This window comes from Streptopelia decaocto (genome assembly GCF_964273445.1).
Source record: "Streptopelia decaocto genome assembly, chromosome: 3".
Classification (NCBI taxonomy): domain Eukaryota; kingdom Metazoa; phylum Chordata; class Aves; order Columbiformes; family Columbidae; genus Streptopelia; species Streptopelia decaocto.
This window is the reverse complement of record NC_138656.1, coordinates 24795927-24822859: the sequence shown is the minus strand read 5'-3', so window position 1 is coordinate 24822859 and position 26933 is coordinate 24795927. Positions and strand designations below refer to the sequence as shown.

The 26933-nt window shown below is 39.0% G+C and overlaps 1 protein-coding gene across 1 annotated transcript in view; it reads right to left on the bottom strand.

Annotated features, from left to right (window-relative positions):
* Positions 1–26933, bottom strand: part of LPGAT1 (lysophosphatidylglycerol acyltransferase 1) — a 68467-nt gene that overhangs the window by 25812 nt on the left and 15722 nt on the right. Inside the window, exons 4-6 of the mRNA XM_082047709.1 lie at positions 13185–13303; positions 6342–6437; positions 3001–3274 (exon numbers count right to left, since the gene is read on the bottom strand). Of these exons, the coding sequence (XP_081903835.1) occupies positions 3001–3274; positions 6342–6437; positions 13185–13303 (489 nt within the window). The remainder of the gene's footprint in view (positions 1–3000; positions 3275–6341; positions 6438–13184; positions 13304–26933) is intronic.

Below are 26933 nucleotides of genomic sequence, written 5' to 3'. Positions count from 1 at the left end.
CATAACTAATACAAAAATAAACTGAAAATGGGACTGGATATTAAGAATACTAATGTTATAATTAAGGCTAATGAAATTTTGGGGAGGCTACTGAACCACACACTTCACTAGACAAACCCACCACTACTGAAAGGATGACAGGAATCAGAGACCTCAGAGAAGCAGCACAGACAACACAGCATTTTGCTGTTGCACAACTCTTGAACTACTATTTGAAGGCCACCACTTCAGTGACATTTGATGTACAAAAGCAAGCCAGTGGGCTGGGGTGCAGGGAGGTGACAGGATGAAACAACCGTTCGCAACTTGGTTTGTCACCTTTTCTTCCAGTATTATACATCCTTTCAGTTGAGAAAGCAGAATGGTATAAAAGCTACAAGAATCACTTTAAATGGATTAAGAACTAAAAAAATGACAACGCTCAAGGACACTGTGACTGTGTATCATGACTCATCACAACATAACTGCCCAGGAAACTCCAACGGGACATAATTTTTGATGAGGAGGAATTACTCCTAATCTATAATCCAATTTAACTGAAACTGAGTGTGCAAGGGAGATGAACTCCCATCATTACCAGCAAAGCTTGGCAGTAACAAAAAGACTGAGAGAATGATAAATAATGGAGAAGAAAGCTTGTTATAGTAAGCTGACTAACTTGGTAACCCAGGAGACCAGGAACACTGTTAAATAAGACAGTACACAGCACAAGAAGTGGCACGGAAGAAAAATGTCATCAGTGAACCGTGAAGTTCAAGTGCAATGCTGCTGACACACAAGCCTCTTCCCAAGCAAAGGATGTACGGTAATAATGTACAAAAAGTTTACACGCAATCTCTGTTCAAGACACAAGCAAAACCTTTACTGTATATACGACATCTAGTTCCAGCACCTCAACAATGGTAACCCAAAGAGGATACAGCTAAGTTTGATTCCACTGAGACAGGTTGCTTTGTGTGGTTGAAAAAGGGAAAGATAAAAGAGATAAAATGTAAATATGATCACTAACTTGTTAGGCATGTAATATAATTGTATAGATTGCTATATATAGATTGTATATAGTTGTTCAGATTGCTCACAAACTTAACAAACATTCTTCAAAAATTTTCTGAAGCGGCAAGAGTACAGTAAACACATTTGAAAGGCAGAAGATCAGAGGAAGAGTCTTTTATACAAGATATAAATCAACAATTAACCTTCCATACATCTCTGAAAGGGAAGTTTTACCATGCTAGAAACATCTTTGTGAGCTTAAGAGAGGACTTAAAACACCTCAGCTTCATATGTATCGAATATTACTCTTTCCTAGCATATAAAATTTACTTTCACTTTTGTTTTTCATCCCTCTATGTTTTCATGTCCATCACTCTGAAAGAATGGTAGCTAAAACCACACAATTCTTTCCTATTTTTGCCCACTTGTCTTTCCTTCAGTCTTTTAAATAGGATGGACAGATGTGGTTCCACTGTATTTCTGAGACAATTCCTTTACTTTAGTACCCCATTAGGTCAACTACTATCAAATGCTCGTTTCTACAGAGTCTCAATAATGCTGCTCATAGAAAAAAAAAATAAAGAAACAAAATAAGTCAGGTTTGATCTTCAGCTAAGTTGATAGCAATCCAAGAGTATGAAAATATAAAATTGGTATTTGATGAGTGCTTTGGTTCCCCTTCCAGATTTAAGCAGTCTGTAATTCATGTTTGGGAACTTCTCATACTTATTTGCCTTTGAGACAGGAATAAATACAACAGGAACAGGCCAAACTTTTCTCCTTAAAAAAAAGAACTTTAAACAAGGACTAGGGTATTCTGTTTCTATTTTAGATCTAAAATCTTCTAAGACAACAAGGGCTTTCTTCTGCCTTTCTTTTCTGAATGTAGCCTGAAAGAAAATATTCTGATGTATTCCACTGCTTCATTTTCAGTTCATTTAAAATCCTCCCTTCACTCCTGCAAGAATATAATCTCCATTCATTTCCCATGTTGACAAGATTAACTTCAAGACTAAAAATCTGGAAGCAATTTCTGTATGAGGCTTCGTGCTAACCCTGAAATGTGAACCTCAGCACAGAAAAAACCCAAAGTCATCTGCATATGTAGGTTCATTAGGATGGATCTTTGGTTCAAACTGCTAAAGGATAATTTGGCTATGGAAATACCAGCACCACCCATTAGTGAAAAAACACCATAAGCCCCCAATCTATTTTTTCTGTAATAAGTAACAGAAATCCACAACTAGGTTAAATGAGATCTAACCTCGCTCTCCGAACATGCCAAAAAATTAATTTAAAAAACTGAGAGACTAAAAACACCATTTCCTGTAACTACAGGCATTATTTATATCCCAGCTACACAGTCCCCTACATTCCAGGTGTCCCAGAACAATAATGCTGGAGGAATATTGTTATTCCCTCAGAACTCTTCTAACGTCAGACAGCCACACAAATCCTTCGAATCTAGTCAGTGACAGTTAACTCCAGCATAAAGTGGACAGTCATCATAAAAACCTGTAAGGAACAGAACATGAACTTAACAGAAAATAGTTCAAGTGGAGGAACAAAGTATACAGTATTGGATGCAAAGAAACTTTTAAACTTGAACATAGTTTCCATATTCCAGAAATACTTTTACTATGGTTTCATATGACCATAAACAAGTGTAAACCATCGATCATACTGAAAGGAGCAGCCTGACTTCCTGCCCACTCTGGGTGCCCATTCCAGTGCCTACTCTAACTATTAGGTATACCACAACAAACATTCATGCAGCCACACTGCAGGCTAAATCAAATCAAAACTAAGGTCTTCTTTTTTGTGTATCTCAACATAAAAAAATAAACTTAGTGGAACTAAAGGCAAATATCAAAATACTTATATAAATATGATGATTATGGATGTATTTGACATTTAAAGAGACCAATTCAACACAAGATGTTTCGCTTAACTCAAATCTTGGACATCCAACTTGCTTTTTATCCACAAAAGTGAAGTGGTCTTTACCTTTTAGCACAGCGTCTCTGCCTGCTGGAGTTCCATTTTCTTGTGGTGCTACAAGCGTTTTCAGAATTACTTGTGTCGCCCCAAGTCTTGGCAGGGTGACATGTTTAAGAAATGGCAAATTGTTTTTCTTGGCAAATGCCTGGCTTGTTTCTCTCCTTTTCCTAAGAAAGCCACCTTCTGGAAATAAAACAATCCATTTCCGATTGCGGCTCCTGTAATATTTTTCTAGATGCTCCTTGAGTAACACAAGCTGCTGGTCACGGTGTGCTCTTCCCTATAAGGATAAAACATTACGTAAATAAAATAAATGCTTAAAAGAGATAGCATTAAAGAGACAATTATTACATTTCTAAGATCTCTCTATTTTCAGAGATACAAATAAGCCCCTATGACAACAAAAAAACAATGTTCTCAGAGTAACTACTGGTAATGCCACTTTACAGAAACGCTGAAAAAGAACCTTTGACACTAATGAAGTTCCCGATTTGATGACTTCTCTGCAACAGGGATGTCCAGACTGTAAGTGGGAACTTCACGTAACAGGAGGATGTATTTGCAGAATTCCCTAGTTGTTACTGGGTCCCAGGTTAAATTTCCTAAACTGAATTCTGCAAATACAGTCTAGGGGTCAAGCTATGATTTCTGAGGTCTGTGTATCACCAGTAATTTCTGCAAGACAAGAAGTATCTTTGCTTACACCATCTTCTACGCACCTCTCCCCCCAGCCCCATCCCGCATCAGAACTGCAGAGGTACCAGCAGACCCAGATGGACCACAAGACCACGCCTGGGCTGGGCTACCGCAGCAGAACCGCAGATTTCACCCAAACCTGTGCTGCTCAAATGACTTATTCATTTCTCCTCTTTGACATATTAGCACAACTTCTTCATGCAAGACAGTAAAATTTGTCCTTAATTACTGCAGAGATATCTTTGGTATCTCCAACAACAATCTCTTCTCTTCCCATCCCTGTGCACAGCAACAGCAAGCTAATCAAACTTTCACAGGAAAGAGATATACATCAATTAGCATTTTTGAGTGCTCCAAATCAACTCGAAAGACACGGGAGTCCAAAATTTAAGCTCTCTTCTGCAGAAATTATTTTAAGTCTCAGAAACATCAACAAAACTGCCACGAACCTTCCACTGTTTGGTGGTTGGTTGTTCTTTTTTGGCAGGGAGAGAAAGAGGGGACGGGTTGGGTTGAGTGGAAGACAAAGAGAAACAATATTTTATTGAAGATGAATTTTGTGAAAGTGTTTCTCCTAGATTTTGAAATCTCGTTATTGCAATTACTTCCAACTTACCTCATGAAAGGGAAGAAAAAAAGCTCTGCCTGCTCATATTAATGAAATTAAAGAGCAATATAAAAGTTCCTCAGTTAAACCAGTCCTTTCTCAACAGAACACAGGACTCCAGGATAGCACAGTAGTTAAGGAAAGAGCAGTAAACAATAAACTTTTTGCATGTTAGATATTAGAACTCTCCAATGCCTAAACAAACCTAAGAAGTATGACTGGTGGATAAACTGCAGTTTAGTAAATACCATGAGGTTTAAGATGCTGTTGCAATACAGAAAACTCTACTGGACTAATGGGAAAGAGGGGAGTGTTTAAAAATTACTGTGGCTAGTGGAATACTGAAGAGTCCTGGAAGATAAAACACAATTAACATTTCTCTAGATCGAAGAGAATGTAAATCATACAGAAGCAGCTCCTCAATACAACCAGTTCTTGAATACCATGGCCAGTTGATCACCATCACAGGGGACAGGCTCAGTCTCCTTCCCTTTGAAGGAAACTAAACAGGTAGCAGCAGGCTGCTGGCAAGCTCTTTAGGATGCTGTGCACTTTGCATTGCCAATATGGAAAGTTACTGACAGTCTTGGTTGCCAGTAAACTCTTCAACAGGAGACCAGAAAACACTAGTCAACTTCTACTAGACCAAAGAAGCATTCCTAAAACTGCTATTGGTGCTGCACATGAACATGAGGTTAATGTACATTTTTAACAAATAGGATGTATTGTACCATGATCAAATTACATTATTTTACAGGAAAAAAAAATGAAGTATTTGCTCATCCAAATATTACTAGGGCCTTTCTACAGTTAGGCAAAGGATCATTACTCACTCACCTTAAGTGTTTTTGCTACAGCCAAAGGCTAACTAACATCCAAGAAACGTTATATTTTCAATTGGTTTATATTTATACTCATTATGACAAAAATGAGGAAAAGCTTTCCTTTTTGCAGCTCAGTAATGGTTTGGTTTTGTAACTGGAACTGCAACACCACATTCAGAAATTACAATTGACAAGCTGACAGTCACCTGTACCTCAAAATGTGTATCTTGTGAATTTTAACTACTGAAATAGTTTTATATTTTACAAAGTGTCAAACTGTTCCTTTCCATACTCTCTTAGTATACAATTGTGTATCTCTAGAGACTTTTATTTTATTACCTAATTTTGCCTGAGGCTTCCTAGCCATGCCTCTGGTCTTAGTAAGAAATCTCACTTTAGCTGTGTATAGCTGTGATTAAGTATTAATTTATCTTTATTAGCTTCTCTTTCTCTGTAAAGTGAAAATTCGTAATTCTCTCTGGCTGCCCATACATGTTAAGTCCAGTCAAAAAACTAAAGAGAGGAAAGAAACGTGTATGCTGGATGTCACAGTTCATGTAACTGACAGCAGGTTCATGCTTACCATTGTACTGCTAAATTTTTACTTTCAGAGTGCAGTTTTGATCAACAGCTACCAAACAAAACCAAAAACCCCAAATTGTAAGAAATAATCTGAGGTTTTCACTCCTTCACATTTGAGATGCTGGCCTCAACACACATTCTTTCCTGATACCCAAATAATAACTAACTTTCAAGAATCAATTAATTACTCTTCACACAGGTCTATCACCATGCAGGTCTTGTACCATGTCACCATCAAGAGGGATGGTCCTGCTTCTCCTGATGAGAAACTCAGTCAGAACAGTGACCTAACGGGGCTCACTGCTCAGCTTCAAGGTCACTAAGGAAAGGAGAGAGGTGCCAACAACAGGCAGTCAGAAGCAGAGAGACAAAGGGGACTGCCCAGGAACTTTGCTTACACACCTCTCTCATAAAAGGCTCCCATCATAACCAGGTCCCATAAACATCTGTGTCTAGGCAAACAGTAAAACAAGCTTGGAAACAAAGTAGTTTCAGAACAAAGCTCTGCCCAAATACACACATTACAGCACAGTTATTTCATCCTGCAAACCATCCACGAGGTAGTGAGCGAGTCCCATAACACCACAATGTTCCAAATATAAGGATAAACCAGAGTAGCATTACATGTTTCCATTTACCTGTCTTATAAAGAAGTCTCCATGGATTAGAGACACAATGCCAAAGTTTGTATACTTAAAAATATGATCCATCAGCCACATCATCTGACGGACAACCTGCAAAGTTAAAAAAAAGTTTAGTAAATATCAATTGCAGAGAATTATGTAAATACTGGTCACAAATTTGTCACCCTCTCAACAGCAATAAAACAAGCAAATACATAGAATAAAGCCCTTTATGCCCAAAGTATAAAGCAGCACAGGTGCTACACTTCTCCCTCAAGAGCAGGATTAAACAGATTGCCTTTTTGTAATATAATACACAGTTCTACACTATTAGCCATATGCTAGAGTACCTTCTACTCTGTCTTTTCATACAAGTAATGTAATGCTGCTTCTTATTGACATGCCACCACAACTTTAAGCCAGTTGCAAACTAAAATAATTTTCACTGTTTAATAAAGTACACAAAACAACAGAGGTCTGTATTTGAAATCTCCAGTTGTTTTATGTCTGTCACAAAAATGTGCTTCCTCAATTTTATTTTTCTACTTCGCAATTTTGGGGATGAGATGGGGTAGATGTCAAGAGGATGGACCAGACTCCTTTCAGTGATGCCCAACCATAGGATGAGGGGCAATGGGCACAGACTGAAGCACAGGAGGTTCCATCTGAATATGAGGAGAAACTTCTTTACTTTGAGGGTGCCAGAGCACTGGAACAGGCTGCCCAGAGAGGTTGTGGAGTCTCCTTCTCTGGAGACATTCAAAACCCGCCTGGACACATTCCTGTGCGATCTGCTCTGGGTGAACCTGCCTTAGCAGGTGGGTTGGACTAGATGATCTCCAAAGGTCCCTTCCAACCCCAACCATTCGGTGAGATCATGTTGTTCTCCTGCTTCTGATGTGCACATGCTCACTCTATCCTTGAACAGTAGCATTCACTGAGACCTATGTACAGACCCTATGCCATTACTGATTTATTTCATAGCAGAGCAGCCACATGCATCCCTGAGAATTTCATTAAGCCATGTTCCTTTGTCCTGACCAAGAAGCACAGAGAGAAGGCAAAAACAGAAGCTTAGCGATTAGATTCACTTTGACCATCACTTCTTGTAAGACAATGAAAGCAGATACTATGTTCATTCACTCTTTTGAGATTTAAAATAGGAGAATTACTCCAGAAGAGTACAGAAGGGAAAAGCTACTTCTCTCACAGGGTCTCTCCCCTATATAGCTCCTACATGTACATTTTGAGAGGGGTAGGAACTGGCTTTCCAAAACTGGAAAACCCAGTGTCTCCTAGATGCTCTCAATCATACCTTTATTCTTCCCTGTGTTATAAGGCCACACCAAGACTGATGCAAGTCCAGTGAAACTGAAGTGCCATGTAACACAGTACTCTTCCATCTGTCACTACCAGAAAAGCATATGGAGAACTGTGACATTTCTCTGCTAGTAAGAAGATAATTTTTTGAATCTTAAACAGGCACCTTCTGCTTGGTATCTTTCAGTTATCCAAGATACATAATTTGAGGCAAGGACAAAAAGAAAGCAGTCTATGAAATGAAGACTTCCTCTAGAAAATAGTGTATTGTTCATGTATTAGGTGATTACATCTACTGCTAAAGCATACTCCACACTACTCTCCAAACATCAGAGGCTTGCCAAGCAACTGCAATACTTAGAATCCACATCCATGCCTTCCACAATACTTCTAACAAAATAGTTTCATACTGTGAAAGATAATGGCTTTTACCATTTTCACACCTTCACATGCCTGTGTGGAATTTGTAGAAAAAAATTGGTTCATATTTCATGCAGGAATTCTGTTTTGTAAAAGCAGCTTGATAATTTGCAATTTGTATCTAGAATTGCATGTATCAGTAAGTCTTTCTTCCAAAGAAATCAAATTATCTCTTGGAGTGCTCTGATTACCTATTCTCCCTTTTGACCACAGAAGCTGTAAATGAATACTAGGAGAAAGGTAACTGTCACATACTCTGTTTCTTTTACTTATCCCTAAACAACTGTGCCTGGATACTCAGCAAAGCGAAGTTTTAACACACTTGCAAGAACACACCTGCCAAAGAACGTTTAAGACACCTTATTGCCTTAGACACATAGCTGATTTCCTAGAAAAATTTGAACGTCGCATTTAGAAGCTTGCTATCCTTGCCTAAAAGTACATCAGGAAGACCTCAACTTTCGTGGTTTCTTAGTATTAGCAAAGTTTCTGGTTGAAATCTTGGACAATACAAGAATACCCATTTCTGGACCCTCTAGCATCACTGGAAGCAGAAAAGGAAACCATGTGTTAGAGAAAAGGGCAGCTCCTAAAGATATTAACAGTTTTTCTTCAGAAACAAGCATCCATTTCTTCTCTATGACATTCTAGTATCCTTGCCTGTCTGCCAGTCGTATTTCTTACAAGATGCTACACGCCCAAGGGAACAAAGACACACTATGTACTTGTGAGCGATAAAAGAAAAATTAGATCCTAGATATAACTCCCCACTAGAGACTAATATTGGTGAAATGGTTTCTCATACAACTGTTCCCGGTCCTGTGTGAAATAAAAGAGAAGGTCTTGAAGTAAAATCTCTTCTTAGCAGAGACTCACATTCTTTTCATTTCAGTAAAGTAGAAAGCTCCTCAAGGCACTACTATATCCTAAGTTCATGCCTGAACATCAGCTGAAAGACAACAAAATGGTGTAGGGAACCATATCCTTAGACAAAAACACCACCAAAATTGCATAGATGATGGTTCAGCCTGCAGCAGTACCCATATGGCTGTCAGCATTCGTCTACTACTTTGGCATTTTGCCAAATTTTGTTCAATTATATCAAGTAGAAGCTAAACCAACTGGAGAAGATGAGAAAGCTTAATAATCTGTTTCCCCAAAAAGAAAAGTTTTGTGTCTTCTGACGAGTCGACAGTGGTCCCTAGATGTTCTATGGCAATTCTGGAAGAGGAACTCTTGCCCAGCAATGCGGGGGCTTCTCTCCTCCCACACCACTTTTTTGCCATGTACCAGATGGTAGCTTTATCCTGAAAGCTGATCATTGCTGTTCAGAGCGTGAAGTCCACCTCACTATCTTTTAGGTGACACAGAGCTTCTAACTAGGATCCCTGGAATTCCTCAGGAGTGAGAAGGAGTGATGCAATTAAGAAGGAGGGATGCAATCAGTGTGACATACAAGTTATAACCAAGACAAAACATACAGGCAGTTTGCTGCAATGGGGCTACAAAAGATGCAGATTCCAGAGCTCAGTGATTACAAATCTGCCTATGAGCCTGGCAGTGGTAAGAAGTACCCAAAGGAAATACAAATATTGTTATGTATATTAATTCATGAATATATATAGACACTCTAACACATTAAATGAAAAAGGGGGAGTTCAGAGTAGAACACAATTATCTTGTTTGCAATCAAAAGGCAAACTGGATTAATGTATATTCATTCTGTTCTGCTACCAAGGGCAGAATGGAGGACATTACAACATGCTGGTGGTGGCTCATCCATTTAGTATCCTCAGGAACAAAACAATGCTTATCAGACGAGTCTCTCATCACACGGGTTTCAAGTAGGTTTAACCAAAGACATTCAGAAGTGGTTCGAGCACAGATTCATAGTTGTTTATGGATGGAATTTTTGGATGCTGTTTCAGGTCCTTTTTGCTTCATCCTTCCTGCTTCACTAAGTTCAAGAACGTAGAAAAAGCTATTACAAGTTTTATTAAAAAAAAAAATAAATCTAGGTGCATCTTATTCACAGGCCCACTTTCATTTCACTCCACACAGATTTCATAACAAAGCAGCCTGAATAGCTGACTTTCATCTTTCAAACACCTCGAACTTAACAATGAAACCTGGGAACACACGTCTTGAAACTGGCACTCAAACACCTGCAAGATCTACTTTTTTGTCTCCACTGCACCCTTCCTGGCACTGCTTTCTGCCCTAGATCAGAAAAAATAGCCACATTTATCAGTCCTAATCCAGTCAGAAAGCAGCAATAGCAACATTTTAAACTATTTCTCTTTGTTAAACACAGAACCTTTAATGTTCGAGACCTCAACTAATTTACTAAGTTTGTTTTAACACCTATTTTCAAAAAGTTGAACAATTTTTTGAACTATATAAAAAGTGTAATTAGGTCACTTCAGATTCAGCTGAAACCTTGTTCTGTGTGGGTTGTCTTACAGTAACATGTATTCGTCAAAAAATACCAGTCCAGTCCTTCCATTAAATGTAAAACTTTTAGCTAAGTACTATTCCATCATAAGAGATCACTTTCTCTTTATTCATGTAAGCATATCTGAAAGACAAGAAACATCTTAACATATGTATCTTAGCCTACTGCTCAGTCACACTAAATTTGCTTAAAATAGATAGCCTACACTCTCATTTGTATGTAAGAGTTTATAAAACACTAAAAAAAAAATTAAAAAAAAAAAAATATATGTGTATGTGTGTGTGTGTGTGTGTGTATACACACCACCACAGACCCCAACATGGCCTTAGGGAACACTGTCCAGTTGCAAGAACACTTCAGTATTGTGCCTCACTACACAGAAAAGCACGGAACTTTAAATCAAACACTTCTGATGTCTTAAATTACTGACTATTAAAAAGCAGCATTAAACGGTAAGTGCTTGCAGATTACATCTCGTTTCAGTTCCTGTTGGCTGGTAAAAGACATTTCGGACTGCCACAGGAGGAAGGTCTTTCCTAGTTCTGCCACTGCACTATCGCTGCCACCTATGGTGAGGGGTTTCACTTCTTTGTGTGCCCTTCTGTGTGAAAGGGAAGGGTGCCTTCCACCTTCACTAAGTTCTTTGAAAGCTGAAAAGTTTTGTCTGAATGGTAAGAAGTATTTAGGAATTAGTGCAGCTTACCCATCCCCACCCCCAAAAATAGAAACAATTCTTGGAAATTACTATCTTGTTACTAACAAATGAATATCACAGTTGTGAAGGACTCCACCTTAAGTTTAAACTGTATTTAAAGAAAATTGCCTAATTTACATAGTTGTCTATTGTATAATGATTTCTTTTGGACAGATAGGTTTGTCTTTTCTTTTTTTTCTTCCTCCAGTGGTTTCAGAGTCACCCAAAGACAATGCTCTTCTGTTCTTCTGTTGAGAAATACGAAGTATGCTATTTAGAAACACCTGATTCAGCAAGTTCTATCAAGGATACACTACCCTGATCTTTCTCATTATTTTTAGCCACTTGTACTACTCATCCTATATTTTAAGCATGTGCTGAAGCCTGTACTCTTAATTTCTTAGCTAAAAACATTGAAGCCATATTAGGCTCTGGACATGCTTATTCCAAGAGCAGTAACTGCAACCATTTAAGGCAAAAAATAATGATCTTAAGGATTTTTTGCTGTTCTGAAAACCCACAAACCTAACAGTTTCCATGGTGAAGATTGTTTTCCTTCATTTTTAACATCTACATTCACTGAAACTTACTGTGTCTTGCCTGAAACTTTTTAGCTTTGGAGCCAACCAGGATAATATGGCTTAGATTTACATATACATTTACATGCATGATTCAATGAAGCTCTATGATATTTAAAACACCTGGGACATGAATAGTCAAGATAATATGTAATACATATTCACAGGACTATAACCTCACAGTCATATCTTCATCACAAGATTGTCCTTTGCATCATTTGATGAAGGGAATTGAAGAGTCTTTATTCTGTCACCCTCCTCATTGGGATACAGCACAGAATACCACATATATCTAACTTCCTCAGTTCCAAAAGAAATTAAAACAATTAAAAGTACTTTTAAAACACAGTCTTCTCTAGGCTACAGTAGAAATAAATTAGTCTCTGCCCAATCTTGACTAGCATTTTCATACTTTCTTTTTCGGGTTTGGCTTGAGTTCTTTTACTCTTTTTTTTTTTTTTTTTAAATCAGCTTGGCTGTCATAGGATCTAGGAAAATTTGTAAAAAAATGTTAAATCACTGGTAGAGATATAGTGTATACATAATCTATATTAACCTACACTAAGACGCACCAAAAAGCAGTTCTTTTCCTTGTTTCTTCACCTTAAGGTTGCAAGAAAGAAGACAACACTAAGGCAGACACAGCTGGTACATTTTTTCAGTTTCCCTGGTACATCTCCCATCCTTCGTAGCCCAACCATACATACCCCCTTCCTCCTGATTTGCTCATAAATTTAATTTCCTGTTTAGATCCCATACTCTAGTTTCCAGCACCACACTCCCTAGATGTGAATTTTCTGAACAGCAACACATGAAACAATTGACAACAGTTGCACTTCTCACCAAAAGAAATGCTTAAGAGTCTGTGAAATAAGAGCTCAAGCAATTTTGACCTTAGCTAGGCAGATCAGGCTGGACATGGCCTCTTAGGGAATGGACTTTCAGTGTCAGAACTCCTACCAAAAGCCCATAGACTACTTGCTTCTAACTTTGAGAAAAATTCCATGCTGGAATGAAGTCATAACCAAGAAGTTAGAACTGTGTTGGCTTGAGTAAAGTTGGCATGAATCATGCATGGGCGTAAGGTGAGAGGAAAATGTCAAACAGATGATTACATGCAAGGAGATCTGTTACCCTCTATGTCAACCTAGACTGGATGCACACTGGCTCACAGCTTGTATTTGACCTTCGAAGGCAACATTTATGGTCTAAAACTAGCTCCAAGCTACTGGCTGTCACATTAAACGAAATCTAAACAAAATGTTTCCTATTCAGGGCCTTGGGATTTTTTGGTGGATTAACACGGGAGAGTCAGTCATCCGTACACAGCACACAGATGCAAGCGCGTCCCAGGCCCACAGAGGCTGCCCCACTCCCTGGCTGTAGCCTACCGTGCCTTTGTCCTGAAGGCACATCATCAGAGTGCAGACGTCACCCGTTGCTTGATGGTTCACCAGCACCATGGCCTCATCTTCTGACAGTGCTTTAATGTCATCACCCCATTCCACTACTATTAAAAAAAAAAAAAAAAAAAAAAAAAAAAAAGGTAAATTTTATAATGACCACATGGAAATTTTACTGTCATCAGAACAAAAACCCCAAAGACTCCACACCCAGACAATCATAATAAAGAAACCTTCACGCTACATGTCAGTTTAAACTGGCGCATAGCATGAGAAAGGAATATTAGCAAGACCATTTTCCCAAGCAGAGGGTATCCAGCTTCATTTTAAATTGCATGTGCAGAATAAAAACAAAACAAAAAATATTCAACCAGAACATATGCACCAAGATTGATCTTTTTGTGTCATTACACCATTCTATATTTAGGGTCTCAAAATTACATAAGCCTCTGACCCAGCTTTCAAATTCAATTGTCTCACCTCATTAGATTTAAAAAAAAAAAAAAATCATGTTGTCAAAAAAGCTTTTTGTTGGTGTGTTTTTTTTTTTTTTAAGCTTCACAAGTTTGTTGTAGTTCTACACTTGCTAGTATTAAACTACTCCAGTAAGAGAAAACCAAAAATCTGTAGTTGGATTGTGATGTTTAAAATGCTACATTAGACAAACTCAGCTATCCAAATCTGAACAAGTTAGCTATAGGCAAGAAAGTGGGTTCAGAAAATGCTGCTCAGATGACAGAAACTATTGGTCGCTATTTTGTAGACCAGAAACCAGACACTCTAGTGGCAAGAATGAAGTCATGAGGAAGCTACAGATGTTGAATCATTCAACATTTATACTGACCACCAAAAACTTGCTGAGGTAAGGAGTTAAAATTGCTAGTTCCATCATCGCAAAGTAACCAAATAGAGAAAGAGAAGACTGCCACCCACAGAAGAACACAGGACAGAAAACTAGAAAAAGTCTGCTGTAAATCAAAGATCAGAATACACCTAATGCTGATATGGAGCAAAGAGACAAGCAAGTTGAGTCCAGCCCTCGTTGATAAAAGGGGCGTTCACTGCAGTGCAGGGTGAGGGAGAGGATGGGCAGGCAGAGGAGCTCTGTCGAATTCGAAAGAAAAAGTAAGATGCATTGCCCACACGTATAGGATACGATTATTTTTCTGTGTTTAATATCTTATTTGCTTCTTACTATGATTTTCCTTCTGACATCAAAGAAAATATTTCACCTCCACTACTGAATCTTTATTACTGTTATTAACAGGTCTCCAGTCAGTGAACAACTCTCATCGCAAGACAATTAATTACTACTGTCTTTTAAGCAGTGGTTTAACTGATGCAAAAGCAATAGGCTACACACTGAAGACAAGAAGCAATAATCCATGCAGAACTTTCATGTCCTTGCAGAAATCCAATTAGCACCACACCTTTGAAAATTGCCACTTCTATTACTTTCTAATGGCTCCCAAATCAGTGCTGGATTGAGACCTGAACACAAAGTTAAAAAAATAAAACGATGTATTGGGTCACAAGTAGAAACAGACTGGAGATACAAAGGTGGGGAGGACTATTCATTCCATAATGCCCAGTCTCCTTCCTTTTCCCCCAAGCGCAGATCCTTGCTTATTTTTCTCAATATGAACTTGGAAGATCCCCTTTATCCTTCCTGCAAATTCCCTCTGATGACCCCTCGAACTCTATGGAAGTCTGAAAACACCTGAACATGGCAGCCATAGGTGACTGGGCACCTTCTTTAACAAGTATTTCACCCATCTACCCTGTGGCAGTACCCGCAAGAAACTTAAGATGAAATGAGAATTGTTTTAAAGGGAAATGAATCAACTACATGCTGATTTTTAAATTTTTACCTACTCTTGTTAAACACAATAGAGAGTAAAAACACACAACCAGATTACAATGCACTAACAAGTTTCAGCTGAGAAGCAGTAAATAGGCGGGTTCTCTTATTCCAATCCAAATGCAAGGTAAAAATAGTTTGATTTTGTTCTTTGATTTACTCAATTCATTTTATCTACCAGCTGGCCAGGCTAATAGCTCAACGCCTGTGGCTCAGCTGACAGGTAGTAAGTTACTAAATCACAGAGATTCAGGTGGACATCCTCTAGTTTCTTTTCACTCGGTCACTTCTCCTCAGGCAATCAGGCTGTCTCTTGTGCTTAATAACGCTTTATGGTCAATTGATTGACCTGATTATCAAGGAGAAAACAATCAGTTTGTGCAAGTCCTTCACAGAGCATTCCTGGATCAGAAACAGATCAGCAAACCAGAAAAGCATGCAGAAAAACCACCGCCATTACCATAGTTTTCTAAAGAAGAAAAAAAACCTCTGAAATATCTAGAATTTTAAGTTCACAGTGTCCCTTTAAACCCAACTTGTCTTCAGTTTTCTCACTGCACTGAAATTTTCAAAAGGAGCACCTTTTGCTTTAAGAAGTACTTGTGCTCTGACATTCCTCCATTGCAGTTGGAAATATTCAAATCAAAACCTCAGCTGCATGGCAGCAGAACCAGGAACACTGCTTTGCTCCACTCTAACAAAAGAAAAAACAGTTCAAAGACAAATATTTGTCACTCAGGGGCCTGAAAACCAGGAAACATTCCTACACAGCTCCCTTCTATTGCCAGGGTGCATTTTACAAGGATACTGGTTCTGCGTCTACAGACTTCAACAGTTATATTTCTGCAAATGCAGCTTAGCATAGTGAGATAATATAGAAGAAGGAAAAGAGCATGAAATCAGTCTAACATGGTAAATGGAAATCATGGCAAACTCTGTACCAAGAAAATGTGGAAACCCTGATTAGTAATGACATCTTTTACCCTTAAGACTGAGACAGAGGTGGTTTGCTCTAAGAGATACTTCATTTGTGACTTAGTGATGTAAGCAAAAAGTTTCTCCAGGAAAGGATGAAGACAAGTCTACTTGCAATTACATGTGTCTTAAGACAGAGAGATATTTATCCTTCTCTTGTAAAAAGAAGTCCAAGATGTACACAAATCTCTAGAAGTCACGAAAATATTTCATACAATGAGCTGCAAAGGGAGCTTTTTACGATCTAATCCTTGCAAAGCTTAAAGAATAAAATAAAAGCAATATAAGAGTTCTTTCCACATTTTTACTGAACCATCACACACCTAAACGTAGCTACTGAGAGTTCTTAGAACACTTGGCTATCTTGTAATCATGCCCTTAACGTAACTGTGCATGTAAGCAATGCCATGAATAAATATTCAAGCACTTCAACTGCATTATGTCATTAGGCTGGGCAAATGACTACTCAGCTAACTAACAATTCAGTAGATTTATTTTATACTTTTGAATATACCTGGCAAGAATGGCAGTCTAGTATTCTGTGTAACTGCCTAGCAATTAATATTAACTACTTGATTTTACATACTGCATTTTAAAACCTAAAATGTTCTGAATTTTTTTACCATCTCTTCTTCCTTATAGTTAAGGAACTTTGGAAGCTTCACTACACTGTGTGCCATAAGAATTGGCATAAACGTCATTGGCATCTTAACAACTTAAATTCTAATAAATACCTGGGATTATTATATAAAAATGCATTGAGTTTTAACTTCTTATTTCTCCACTGAGCTGGAAAGAGAAAAAAAAATAAATAAAAATGAAAGCCTCCTGCCAGAAATTTCAACAGCCATTAGGAAATGGGCGGTGAAGAAATCAGATGCAATTCCAACACTAGCATCATCCAAATCTAAAACCTACCATATTAATCTCATAAATACAAAAAACATGAAAAGACTGATACTTTATGGGAAGGTCAAGGAAAACTTTTAAGTGTTCTGATCACAATTATTTAAAACCCCAAACCCATAAAGCAGTTAGATAAATCACCTGAAAGTTATGATTTATGTGAACGTATAATCAATTTGTATATCCACTTTATTTGCTATTTAGCTTTGAATCTACACACAATATTCACAACTTCCTCTAGAAATCAGAGAAGTTAAGAACTTTTACTCGAGAACTTCCCAGCCTTCAGTTTACTTTTCTTCTGATCACCTGTAACCACTTGCATCCATGAGGCAAGACTTTAAGAAAACCTGCTCCAAGAAGCTGCAGGTTGGCAATACTTTAAACAGAACCACCTTTTGCCAATTGCTTGGAAAACTTTAGTAACAAATAGCAGTATTAATGGACAGCCTCCTTTGCTTCATCAAAAGCCACCCTGCTTTCTAACAGAAGGAGCATTTTTATTAGGTGTTCAGTAGCGACAGTAACTCATGACAACCAGGTTTCTATGTGTTAAACACTCCACCTCACACTCAAGCATTTGTGTCTGGCAAGCTGAAACTCTGCTTTACAGTTATTCACAAATGGCTCATCAAAGCATGTCTCAGCTAGAGCAGCTGTGTACAGTTCTTAAACTACTTTATAGATGGGATTCTTTGATAGCTGGCATTAAAAAAGCCCTGGAGTGATGCCAGAGGTTAAATATTACTTAGCATGCCTAGACTGCATTAAAAAAAACCAACAAAAACATAGATGAAAACATGCTGAAGGTTTTGGTTGGTTTGTTTGTTTGGTTTCTTCCCCTTACAAAAAGGTTAAAGGCATTTGTCTCTGCGAACTGGTTGCCTCCAGTGGGGGAAAAAAAAGCAAAACAAACAATGGACTAAGCAAAACAGCATACAATTAATTTTTCACACTTTTAAAGCACATATTTTAGGGTTAGAAGGTATTTCAAAACACCCGTAAAAAAATCAGACACATTGGAAAGAGAAGAATAGCTCTGCCTATCCCACCTTTCCTTTCAAAATTCATACTCCCAAGGAAACCTTCATATCTTGTCTCAAGTACACACGAGACACATAGGGGGAACAATAAAAAGCACAATCCAGAAAAGGAGGGAAAGAACATGCATGTCATTAAACACAGATTCATTTAACCTGTTATTTTCTTTTAAAGAATGTACCTTTACTAACAAAAGCATTGTCAGCTTCAAAGCTATTACAATAAAAACAGTAAAAACTCAGCTTCAAACAAGATTTTGATACCAAAAAAAAAAAAAATCACCTTTTACAGCTAACTTGGTTCAGATTTTTGTGATGATAATAAACTTATCTGCACCAAGAATTTTTTCCTTTTATTTCCATCAAGAAAAATGCCTATCCTAGAGAACTCAGAGAAGCAGCAGCAGCTGGGGAAGAGAAGCCTGCCAAGAGATAGTTCCTACAGTACATGTTAATAAACCAAGACTGGGTTTAATATACCCAAGTCACCATCTTCATTTTTCTGTGATAAACCCTTTTGCACCCCTCTACACTTCATTGCAGGAAACAACACACATTTCTTTTTGCTTTCAGTTCCATACTTCTTAGCTCACACCCTCTCCCCTCTGCAGTTTACAGAGCTGCTTTGTGGAGGACTTCAGCAGTCACAATATTTATGCCCGAAGTCAGTCCACACTCTCACTTTGATTAACCGACAGTAAGAGGCGTTAAAAACAAGAGACAATTACAACAGAGATGTTCTAGGTCCTTCACCTTCCTAACCAACCCAAGAACCACATTTTTCCTAAAGCACAGCAATTCTTTTTGGAAATAGGGCCTAGTGGTGACTACTTCTGAAGAACCACCTCATTTTTCTGGAGTGCAGGTTCAAGACCTCATGGGCACAGTTTGCTTGAGTTCTGTAATGCACTGGCAGAAGAGATGATGCTTGTGGCTGAAGAGAGGGCTCCTTTTACCTGTATGTGATTGAGAATCAATGAAAGCAAAACCTCAGCCCGCTTTCAGCAAAGCAAACTTCTTCCACCGACTTCAGTACAAGCAATACCATTTCAAGAGCTTCGCCTCTCGCAATTATGCTAGGCAAGCAGTTTATATGATAAGAAAACTTTGAAAGTTAACAAATTCTGTCAGGATACACAAGCTATAATCACTATAGATATTTAAGGAATAGTTCTAATATAACTTAAGTCTCACAAGAACACGTCTTTCACTGGAAACATCCTCCACATTTTGTTGGAGGTCTCCAGCAGCTATTTTATGCCGCTCCCACAACACTGCTTGAATGCTAGAAGTACCAAAGTCCCACAGCTGATAGCTCTGATCATCCAAACTGGAACGCCACCTGTATATGGTGGTTACTGCTTCCAGAGAGTGGTAGAAGAGATGTGGTATTCACAGCCACACAGGGAAATGAGGACGCTGAAACGTGAAGATCGCGGCTGATGTCAGCTTTCATGACTATACTGGTAATAAACTGTAGCAGTTGAGAAGCAATTCCACTGTCTGTTCTGCTGCTACTATTATTAGAAAGGAACTGCAAGTCTGAAGAACGGGATGGAGTGCTGAAATTCTTCTGAAGTACCTCAAGCTCATGAGTCAGACTGCTTGCAGAAGGAGCAAGCTGTATAGCACATTCCTCCCCGGTGACAGATAAAATACATTAACTACCCACAGGAACATCAATGCATTCATGAACTAATATCCTAAAGCTCTAATGCCTTACATACTGCAGATGTTACAATGGCCAGAAAAAAAATAGACCAGTTTGTTTGAAGCCTGGAGAAGGAGAAGCAAAATATCAAATATCGAATATCAAATAGTCAGGCTTGAAAGTTAAAAACAATCCTAAGATGTTTCAAACTATGTACAAAAAAATACCTAGTTAGAAGCACATCGTCATCAACAGTAAATATACTCCAGATTAACTGCTAGCACTTCAGTTCACATTCAGCACCATTTTGGTCATTCCTAGCTACACTGTGGAAACACACACTGTCAATCTATGTTCAAAACTGTATTTCTAATATCATCAAACAAAGTTTACAGGACTGTCTTTATGATGACCATAAACCAAGAAGAGGTATAACTTAAACTTTTGCCTTTTGCAGGTTGAAAGCTTCTCAACAACCTGGGGATGACTGAAAAGCTGTAACATCATTAAGTGACAGAAGCAAAGAAACATATTTCCACAAAACAAGCATTGAAGAGACTCTGAATAGAAGGATCTCAGCTAAATTGTTATACAGCTTAATAAGACTGCAAAATTTTATATGTTGAGAAACCTGCTTTGACAATCACAGGGCCATACATTCACCTGTATGAAAAAATGTCCTGTTCTATTGCTTCCTAGACAGATATTACAAATTTGAAAATTTTAAGAACAACCACCAAGGTACAAAAGCTTTTCTACCAGTTTGCACTTTCTGTCATTCAGCCTCAGGCCAGCGACAATGATGGAAACACCACAGTCAATGCAAAAAGGTCCAGCGTTTGCTCAGAAAGACTCTTTTTGTCAGACAAGGCTGTGGGCCCTACATTTTAGTCTCTTTCTCTACAACGATGACTTTTACAAATGAGAAAGGATTCTCACCACTCAGGCACACGACTTCATATACTAAATCCACAGAACTTTTCCTTTTTTGTTTGTTTGTTTGTTTTTTTTAAATATAAGAGTCAAACTCTTGCAGTTTCACCCCTAACACTGATGTTCACTATTAATGAGAAGGCAATCCAAAATCAAATTTGCATCATGTGATACTACAGTTTCAAAAATCCTATTCAGTGTACTGTGTATTGAAACCACAGTATTGAAAGCATGGCTACAATGCAAAATACATCTTAAAGAAAGTTACATCTGTACGATAGTTTTATTGAAAAAACATTTGCTTTCCTAGAATGAAAAAGTTACTTTCAAAACAGGAATTTCAAAATACACCACCATTACAACAACTCAAGCAATCCTCTCTTCATAAAAGTTTAAGTACCACAGAAGAGCAGTGAGAAGAGGAAAGAGTATTTCCTTCCTCTGACTGAAAAACATACCAGTGCAGCTGGGTAACTACAAAATGCTACAAATACAGAGTTTGCTATTATTGTTACCCTTATCAACCTTGCAAGCAAAGAACAGTTGGCTGCAGCTCTGTCCTTTTAATAGCTTGAACTCAGCAGGATACTACAGTACTTTACCCATATTCATCTGCCCCATCAATACTGCTGAGCAACTAACCAAGCATGAGCAGAGCTGACAAACAGGAACAACTGAATATAAGCTCCATGGCTCCCCTCCTTTAAAAATGACAGGTATCTTCACAAAAATTCTCATCTCTCAGGCTGCAGAAGTAGTTCCTTCCTGGGTTCAAGTCAGAGTGAGTTAGAGGCTTGCCTCCCCTCTATATATTTCTGAAAAGTATGAAAAATAAAATGGGAGGAAAGAGGAAAAATATCATTTATAGCACAAAAAAGGGATAAGGTAGTCTGAAATGCAGTATGTCAACACTGGGACTTGAGCTTTCAGAAGGAAAGTTGCAGGAGAGAGAATCATCACCTCCACCAGCACAAAGTCCAGCTGGAGGTCAGTTACTAGGGCTGTACCCCAGAGTCAATACTGGGACCAGTGCTGTTCAACATCCTCATCAGCAGCCTGACCAGTAAGACAGAGTGCACCCTCTGCAAATTTGGGGCAAGCCTGCAGAGAACACACAAGAGGGAGGAGTGGATGATATGCCATATGGTTTTGCTGACATTCAGAGGGACGTGAGACAGGCTGGAGAAATGAGCCAACAAGAAACTCAGGGGGTTCAACACTGGGAAGTGCCCAGTCCCACACCTGGGAAGAAGCTCTGCAGGAACTGCCATGGGGTCCTGCTGGATCAAGCTGACCACGAGCCAGAAATGCATCCTCACGGCCTGGCAAACAGTATCCTGGGCTGCATTAGGAAAAGCACTGTCAGCAGGCGGACGGACATGGTCCTTCCCCTCTCCTCCACACTGAGGAGGCCACATATGGAGGGCTGGGTCCAGTTCTGGACTACCCAGTATAATGTAAGATGCAGACTTAACTGGAGTGAGTCCAACAAAGATTATTAGGGGACTAGAGCATCTTTTATATGAGGAGAGGCTGAGGGAGCTGAGACTGCTCAGCCTGGAGAATAAAAGGTGCTGGGGTAGAAATCTTAACCCATATATAAGTACCTGATGGGGTTGCAAGGAGGGGAGCAAAGACCACTTAGACTGCCACTGGATACTGCAGGAAAGAGTCTGGCTGAGAGGCAATGGGCGTAAATTGAAATACAGGATACCTCACTTCAACACAAGGGGAAAAAAGGAAAAAAAAACAAGTTTATTACAAGACTACAAGAGTGATCAAACACCGGCACAGGTTGCACAATGAGGCTGTGGAGTGTTCATCCTTGAACCTATTCAAAACCTGACTGGACATGGACCTGGGCAACCTGCTCTAACTGACTTTGCTTTGAGCAGGGAGTTCAACTGTATGACCCTCAGAGGTCCCGTCCAACCTAAACGATTTTGTGATTCTGTGATCTACAGCCTGACACAAGGAGGAAAAACACTGTGTTAACAGAATTATTTCTTAGTGGATACCTTCAACTACAACAAAAGCTACAATTTCATCCTGCGGCATGAAAAGAAACAGCATTTACAGTCACATGTAGCAAATACAAACTGGCAAGGTTCTCCTGCAGAACTGCAGTAAAGACATGAATTTGAAGGGTAGTTCAAACCTTAATATGGAAAAAGCAGAATATGATTCACTTGGGATCATCAGACTCAGGCAAAAATGTGGGACCAGTAACCAACACCACAAACTCGAGACAACAATGCATTTTAACCAGAATAAACCATTATGTTCACTGCTATAAGGTCTTGAGATCTTAATCCAAAGACAGAGATCTTCAGATCTTCATTTATATCTTTATCTGTATCTTCAGCTATATTATGAAATATTATGGCAAAGTAAACTACTCTATGGAGACTGTTTTGTCTGCATGTCAAACATGAAGTATGGAAGCAGCTACATTCAAATAGAGCTACTTTTAGTTACTCACACACCAAGACATTCAAATTACTACTTCGCACTCAGTTATAGCTACTGACATCTATTTAAAACATAAAACTTAGAGATTAGAGTCGTAACAAGTCAATAATTTAAAAAAAAACAACATGTAAAGGCCTCAGTTATTTCCCCTACTATCTTTATCTAAGATATTCCTTATTTTTCCTATTTTAGGCAAGTTTCTTTTATAGCTAAGAAGCAACAAAGAGCCACTGAAACATCATATGAGCATCTGTGCTGGTGAAAAAAAAAAGAAAGGCGGGGGGGCAAGCCAGAACAATCAGAGCTATCAGAGGAAGACAGGATTATGGGGCAATAAGCACCAGTTTGACCAGAATGAATCCTTATGAACTGTGGTCTGCTGCAGTGGAAGACCTGCTGGGCAAGTCTGGTTGGCCCAATGTGCAAAGCATAACCAGCATGAGTCACCTAAGTTACCTTCAAAATAGCTATGAATTTCTTTTTAAAACAGACAAATTTGTTAGGCATGCTGTAGTCTTTAGAGCATAGCAAACGTTGAATTTTGTTCTTTTAAAGAACAGATTAAAAACATGCACCCCCCCACCCCCTCCCTTTTCCCCATAAGTCTAAGTACAAAAGGGAAAAATAAATGTCCTTGTTACAAAAATTTTGTACCCATGTGTCACAGACACTACAGAACCACTATTTTGGAAGGAAGAAGGTTAAAGCTCTTTGATTTTTTTGTGGGCTTTGGATTTGTTTGGGGAAAGCAAATTAAATATTTTCTCCCCAACAGAGCACTCTGAAGGCACACGCTCTGTCACAGCTCAAGTACTAAATCATAACAATAACCTGAGCTGCCTTTGCAGAGTCAAATGTCTAGGCAGCAAAATCTACCCAGGGGCAGAATCACCAACTACAATACTATTACTACAGTTTCCTTTTGAGTCACCGGCAACGGTATGCATTATTAATTTGATCCTGTTGCTTGCCTTTCCAGATATGAAATTCTCTGTGATGCCAAAGCATCATTCATACTGTTCTTGGTTACTAGGTTGAGAGAGGTTCTCCCCCTCTCTACTCTGCCCTGGTGAGACCACACCTGGAATATTGTGTCCAGTTCTGGGCCCCTCAGTTCAAGAAGGACAGGGAACTGCTGAAGAGAGTCCACCACAGGGCAACAACGATGATGAAGGGAGTGGAGCATCTCCCTTATGGGGAAAGGCTGAGGGAGCTGGGGCTCTTTAGCTTGGAGGAGACTGAGGGGTGACCTCATTAATGTTCATAAATATGTAAAGGGTAAGTGTCATGAGGATGGAGCCAGGCTCTTCTTGGTGACAACCAATGACAGGATAAAGGGCAGCGGGTACAAACTGTAACACAGGAGGTTCCACTTAAATGTGAGAAGAAACTTCTTCTCAGTGAGGGTAACAGAACACTGGAACAGGCTGTCCAGGGGGGTTGTGGAGTCTCCTTCTCTGGAGACATTCAAAACCTGCCTGGACACCTTCCTGTGTAACCTCATCTGGGTGTTCCTGCTCCGGCAGGGGGATTGGACTGGATGATCTTTTGAGGTCCCTTCCAATCCCTAACATTCTGTGATTCCATGATTCTTCACTTCCCTCAGCTGTTAAGGTGGCTCAAAAAGTAGAGCTACCATACCATACAGCCTTAAAAAGCTAACAGGTACAGGATGAAAGCAGATCTTCCCAGTCAGGTTTCAGGGGAGACAATGCCCAGAAAATACACCCTGGTTCACAGCCCTAAGTAACGGGATACTTTTCAGATTGTGTAATCAACACCAAAAAAAAAAACCACCCCAGTATATCCAAACCAACTGTGTGAAAAATCCTATTAGGGTAATGGTCTATGCAAAGCCAATGACTTGTGAAATAGCAGTCCTGTTTCCTTCAGAGAAAGAACTACTTCTTTCAAAGCAGAGGGAACGGCTGAAACCTGCTTTGCAGCCCCAGCTGTTAACTGAGGATCCTGATCAAAAGAGAAACAGAAGAAACACAAGAAACGAACTGGTTGGTCTGGCGCAAGCAGACTAACGCTCAACAAGCCATAGTGCAGGACCGCAGTGCTCCCGTAGTTTCCATTCAACCACTCGGCTGCTTACACAGAGCTGCAACACCACAGGACTTTCCACTGGGAACCAAACTTGCTTCTCTGTACAACAGAAACAGAGCCTACACAGTGTGGCTCAGGATATTATGAATACTGAGGAAACTGGACAAACACCCCACTGGGGAAAAAAAAAAAGCATCCACAAGGCAGAAGCATGCCTTCAAATGGGTAATTTGGGAAAAATATGTACTTGTTTCAAGAAAAGAATAAGACATGGGCAGAATCTGACGGCTATAAAGAAATAAAAGAAAAATCAATTATCATAAATAGATCTTTTGCTTTCAAAATGGACAGATTTAAGCCCTTACTGCTTCTGGACAGTGATATGTAAGACTTAAAATTTCAAGTATATTCTGTGATAACTGTTGAACTGACCAAAATGAACTACCAACAAAGACTGCGCAAATTTTTCACTGTTATTGAAAAGGGAGCAAGCCAACAAAGTTCTGCAAAAAATGGCTGTTTAGCTCTTTAGAAAAAAAAAAAAAAAACCAAACAAAAAAGAGATATTTGGAAAGCCACAGTTCTAGCCATATGAAAGATTCTGCTTCTACATAGTCAAGATTTCCAAGTCAGGCAAGTTGAAAATGTGGCTTTGAAGAGCTCGTGTAGTGTAGCAATGAACCTGCTCAGAAGAGACACCCATTTCCTCCCCTTTTAAGATTTGTAGATTGCAAGCTTCCTGTATCATTTCAAGGAAAACAGACCATCCAGAGGCTTTTCAGATGTTATTCCCCAAAAAACACAGCTGCAGAAATAATGTGACCTATTCAGCAATCTTACAACAAATATCCCAAGGCCATGGAATACCAAGCCTTCCTGGAGACAGTGGAAGAACTCAACAGAATTTAGTTACTACCTACTGCACAAGGGACTAGAGAGGCCAAAGAGCAACGAAAACACACGAGCTGGAAGTCTCATTTCCTTTTTTAACTGCAAGGTTTAAGTTACTGTATATCTTGGGACCACAAACTTTTCAGAGTGCTATACAAGAGGCTCTTTCAGGTAAAAGATACACAGAACGCAAAAAACTGGATTGCACCAAAAGGGAGAGCAACTTCTCACAGGAAGCTGATAAAGCACATTATTCTAGTGCACTTATATCATGGCTAGAAAGGTAACTAACAAAGGGTTTTCTAGTACCCATGAAATTCTCTCAAGTGCCTTGATGTTTATCAAATACAGGAATTAGAAAACTGCAATAGGGCTGGAAGTGAGCAAACATTACTTTTTCTTTAAAAAAAGATGTAGAACTTGCCTAAAACTCCAAGTAGAGAGTTTGCATTAATCTCTCCCTACATACCAAGCCTAATTAAACAGCATGGTGAAAAAGTCTGATCAGCCCTCAAATGTTCAGCTACGTAGGTCTAGAACTGGTACCACCAGGACTGAGTGCAGGCAGGGGTTACAGCCAAAAGGGTATATATGAAGAAAAGCTGCCAGAGTGATTACAGGTAAGAATTAAGACTGTGCTTTTCAGAAGATGTGCTAGGTTAAAAAAAAACAACAAACATAATTCAACTACTGAGTAAGGAAACCATTTTCCCAGTGTTCAAATCCAACCGGGATCAGAAAAACATGGTTTTGCATAGATCCTTTAAATAAGTCATACTGATTCAAAAAATACCACATCTTCATCAATTTTTCCTCCTAACATAAGCAAATCACATTAATCACTGGCAGAATGCTCAAGTCAAGAAAACCAATAATACTGTTACTGAAAATCAAGATTCTGAATGCAGCAGGACTCTATCCCAGCTCTGGTCATTACCTTCTGCTTATTTAAATCG